This window comes from Apteryx mantelli, chromosome 20, assembly GCF_036417845.1.
Source record: "Apteryx mantelli isolate bAptMan1 chromosome 20, bAptMan1.hap1, whole genome shotgun sequence".
In the NCBI taxonomy this organism is placed as follows: Eukaryota; Metazoa; Chordata; class Aves; order Apterygiformes; family Apterygidae; genus Apteryx; species Apteryx mantelli.
The window spans coordinates 13240176-13245074 of NC_089997.1; the positions used below are offsets into that span (position 1 = coordinate 13240176).

The 4899-nt window shown below is 50.2% G+C and overlaps 1 protein-coding gene across 1 annotated transcript; it reads left to right on the forward strand.

Moving 5' to 3' along the window:
* Nucleotides 1–275: 275 nt before the first annotated feature.
* LOC136993837 (olfactory receptor 226-like) lies at nt 276–728 on the forward strand (the record flags this gene model as incomplete). Its single annotated transcript, XM_067308786.1, has 1 exon — nt 276–728. A coding segment is annotated over one exon (453 nt), but the record flags the coding sequence as incomplete, so codon positions are not given.
* Between the last annotated feature and the right edge of the window lie 4171 nt (nt 729–4899).

The window sequence follows — 4899 nt, forward strand, 5'->3', positions numbered from 1 at the left end:
CAGTGACGGGGAACACAACGATCATTTTCCTCGTGTGTGTGGATCACCGCCTGCAAACCCCCATGTACTTCTTCATCAGCAGTCTGGCATTCCTGGAAATCTGGTTCACATCCTCCACAACCATCAAACTGTTGGTGATTCTGAGCTCTGGTAGGAGAACTACCCCATTTAGCAGCTGCTTTGCCCAATGCTATTTCTATTTTGCCCTGGGTTTTACAGAGTTCTCTCTCCTTGTTGTCATGTCCTTTGACCGCTACGTTGCCATCTGCCAACCTTTGCATTATGCTGCCATCATGAAGCAGCAGCTCTGCACCCGTCTGGTTGGTGCTGGGTGGGTCATAGGCTTCACACTCTCGAGTTACCACCTGGTCCTCCTCTCAAAGCTGACTTTCTGTGGCCCCAACAAGATCCAGCATTTTTTCTGTGACAACTCCCCCTTATTCAAACTGTCCTGCTCTGACACCAGCCTGCTTTGGAAAGCAGACTCCATTTTGATATCATTTGTAGTGCTGGGTTCCTTATGTTTAATCCTGGTGTCCTACATGTGCATCTTCCACTGTATTCTGCACATGCCAGCAGCATCTGGGAGGAAGAAAGCTTTTGCTACATGTTCTTCCCATCTCACTGCCTTAGCCATTGTCTATGGAAGCTGCATTGTTCTCTATGCACAGCCCTCAGAAGGGGTTTCCTTGGAGACCAACACAGTTGTAGCTTTGCTGAACACTGTCCTGTACCCCTTCTTAAACCCCTTCATCTACAGTTTCAGAAACAAGACTGTGAAGCTGGCCCTGAAGGAAGCCCTTGGCCGTGCAAAGGTTTGGCTTTTCCCCCGGTCATGATGCTTTTCATGACAGCAATTCTAATTATGTATCATGTATTATATCACACACCTTGGTTGCAGGGGGTTATTATAAAGAAAATCCAAAAAATATTGATAAAATGTTGCACACACACACACATACACACACTTTGCTGGGGCTGGGACATTGACTGCCAGTGCATGCTGACACAAGGAAGTTTTCATAAGTCATCTCAGGAAACCTAGCTGAAAACTCTGGGGACAATGTCCAAGGGCTGTTGAGAAAAGCTCAAAACACCTTCTCTTCCTGATAACAGAAGATGCTAAGCACGAAAATTAAGCTCAGACACTACAATGGGCTCAAATTCATTGGATTCAAATCCATAATACACTTCTCAGTTTCATTAGTGTGATGAAGACAGCCTCATTGATTTGTCAATGATAGCCTGCAGACGATAGTTTTATTACTCACTTTGGAGGGAGATTTCTTAAAAATTCATAGTTTTGTAACATACGGTCAGCATGTCCACTGTTTAAAGCCCTGCTTTATCTCCACAGATGACTCTAGGATGCATTCTCCTGAGGGAAAAAAAAGAACATCATATTTCTTCTTGGAGAATTAGGCATTTTCTACCTTCCTTTTCTTTCCTGAAGGATTATTTCATCATCAAGATTTTTTTCAAATAAACTATGTATGCTGCTATCACACTTTTTTCTTCTTGTCCATCAATGAAATTATATATTCCCCCCTTATTTTACACTTCTGTCTCTATCCATATCTTTACATGGCAAAGTGAGGGGCAGAAGCATGTAGTATTGATAAAAGGAAACATCTTTTAGAGAAATAATCAGCACACAGAGATCCCTCTTCTCCTTTTATTTTGCAGTCCACAGGGAAAAACAAAGCACAGGGGAAGGGAAAGCACTGCCATTGCTTTACTCCTTGGCAGTTGTTTCTAATCAGCATTTCATTTTGTTAGGGCTTCTGAGGAGCAGAATTACTGTTAACAGCTCTTTTAAATTTTGTGTGTGAGCATCCCATTTCCAAAGGGAATTCTACAAGGTGGAACTCTTTTTAGGAAAACTGGGTCCAGTTCAGCTCTGCAGCCTGTCTCCTCATGTGGGACCCCAGGGAAGCTACGGCATTTTGGGTGACCAAAGCTCAGCCCAGCAGAGCACCTGGCCACTCCTGGGCAGCTCAGTCATCTTGCTCTGGCTGGGTCCTTGTGCACCACAGTGAAGGATGTGGTGGCCCTGGGTCTTCCCATCCAGGCCCACAGCTCCACCGGCAACACAGGGTTAGGGTATGCAGGCAGACGCCTAGGCTCTGCCTCGGGGTTGAGATAACTGAACAGGGCGTGAGAAACTAGTGGCTATGAGAAATCATTGGACACTGCAGGGAACAGAATGAGACCCTGCCAAGTTCCAGACAGCACGGTGAGCGATGGCTGGATTTCAGCGGTGGTTAAGGGAGAGTTATATGAGAAAAGGACAAGCGTCACACATAACTGGCGTATTGGGGATCCTCCGGGGAGCAGACTCTTGCAGCACCAGCAGTACCGAGGTCACGATATCAGAAGCACCATATGAGCCAGAGGTTACCTAGCTAACCGGACCAGAAATATTAAACTTGAGTACGTAGGCAGTAAAACTGGCACCAATGAAGAAAAAAGTACTCAGAGATGGGCTGTTTATTTCAAAGGGGATAAAGCTGGAGAAAGGGAGGGATCAAGCTGCATCATGGAAGAAGCAGCATGGGAAAATGGAGGCAGGGGGAATAAAAGGGGCCAGTCATGTGTAAGCAAGCTGCTGGCAGGGACACTTGTCTGGCCAGGCTGTGTACCTGCTCTCTGCGGTGTAGCCTATCATTGTATTAAATCCTTTTCCTAGCTCTTTTCTGGGTGAGCGTGCTCGCTGTTCTGCGTGAGTGCACGTGTGGAAGGCTTGCAGACGTCAAGGCAGCCAGCTACCAGAGACACCCGTGCGAGGGTGCGTGTGAGGTCTCCTGCAAGCTCTGAGTCTGATTAGCTGGTGAGCAAGAACAGGACCAGGCCATTTGTATCGTTCATGTTTATGAGTGCTGCTCATGTCTCCGTGGTGCCTGTAAAGGTACTGTGCCCCTGCCGGAGGTGATTTTTTTGGTGGTCGACCATGTCCGTACAGAGTGTGTGTATGCCTCTTGGAAGTACATGCTCCGTCTCGCTGCTGTCAGGACCAGGGAACAGAGAACTGCAGCAGTATCCCTTGCAGTGGACCAGGAAGCAGGAATCCCTTTATTCAAAAATCCACTGGATCCAGCGTCCTTTAACAGTGCAGGCCCTGGAGGTGCTGCAGCCACTTGGTCTTGATGTCGAGGTCCTGCTTCTCCATCACCTTTTGGTTCCCAAAGGGCACAGAGGCTTAGGCTTTGGGGTTGCAGCATGAAGGACCAGCTTTGGCACACATCCTTCTAGTTCCCCACTATTGATTTAAGCAATACAAATACCAAGATCTTATAAGTGTTTGGGTCAGTGATCCCCTAGAGTCAAAGGGGGTTTTGTTTTGTTTTTTTTGATCAGACTTTCCATCTGCCAACCTTTATTGTAAAAGTGGCTGGGGTGGGACAGAAAGTGCCATATGATCTACGCTCCATTTCTAAACCATCCACAGAAAGTAGCACTACTTAGTCAAGCTAAATAGCAGGGGCAATGGCCACTGTTTTGTTGGTGGTGCATAAACAGGAGAGTCGTGCTGAGCAAAACTCCATTGTGTGAGGATCTGCTACACATTACTAAACACATCTTCATTGTGTCCAAGGGTGAGAAAAGGCTGGGGGATATTTAAGCCAAACAACTATCTCAAATATCCCAAATCTCTTTTCTCCTTTTGCACAGCAAACATTATTCTCATGTTAAGGATGGCAGGAAGGTATTTGGGTGGAGAAACATTTTTGAGCTCTGTCAGGCATTGCACAAACATCTCCATAGCTGTATTATTGCCATTTCTGCCTGCTGTGAGACTGGGCACAAGATAACATGGGCACAAGAATAAGGTGCCCTGACTGCAAGCTGATGTGTAGATCTGGGGCAGCACAAGGCCCTGGCTATTAGTCTTTAAATGGTTTGTCCAGGATTTTGTGAGAGAGGTGCCCAGTCTGCATGGAAAAGCACCACAAATGTAAAAGCTGGGAATGCTTTTTGTATTGGGAAAAGATCTTGAACGTCAGCCAGCACCAGCGTTTCACACCTGTGGTCAAACCCCAGAAACAGGGAAGGGCTGTATTTGCTGTGATACGTAACATGTGCAGGAAACCGGGACAAACCACATTTCTCCCCTGGAGGTAGCACTGGAAGTAGCGTGGGATGAAGAAGGGGTGGAAAGGAAAGCGCGGTGAGAAGGGGAGTTCAGGAGGGTCACGAGTCTCGGGCACTTTCTGGGGTTGGCTCCGCCAGCGCTGGCTCCATGGTCTCTGCGGCAGAGGGACGGTCTGCGACACACCATGCCACATCTCTATGGTCACCTGGAGGGGACAGCCCATCTCTATGGTCAGGTGGCTCCTCTGGGCCGGCCTCCAGCGCTTCTCTATGCTCTCCCAGCAGAGGGACACTCTGGGATCCCCCCTCCAGCCCCTTTCTTGGGCTCCTGATGGAGACAAAATGTCAGGGCCACCCGCTCATGGCAGATAATGCCAAGGGCTGTGATGGCCCCTGGCTTGTTCGCCCACTTCTGAACAAAAGGCCGCGGCCTCCCGGGGCTCCCGTCATGTGCGCGTGCGTCCCCTGGCGCAGACTCGCCCGGGCCCTGGGGCAGAGCGGGGCCCTGTGGCAGCAGCGCCCCAGCAGCAGCATTTCCCTGCCGACGCTCCCCTGCAGCACAACTCCCGCAGCCCAGGGCCAGCCCAGCGCCGCTCCCCCTCGCTCCCCGCCCTCCGCCCCGGCCCCAGCCCCAGCCCCAGCCCCAGCCCCGGCCCCAGCCCCGGCCCCAGCCCCGGCCCCGGCCGGCAGCAGCCGCCACAGGCTCCGCGCACACGAGCACACACCGGGCCGCAGCATCGCTCCAGGCTCCCTGCGCAGCAGCTGCCAACACCCGCCGCTGCCGCAGCTGCTTCTCCGCGGCCTCGA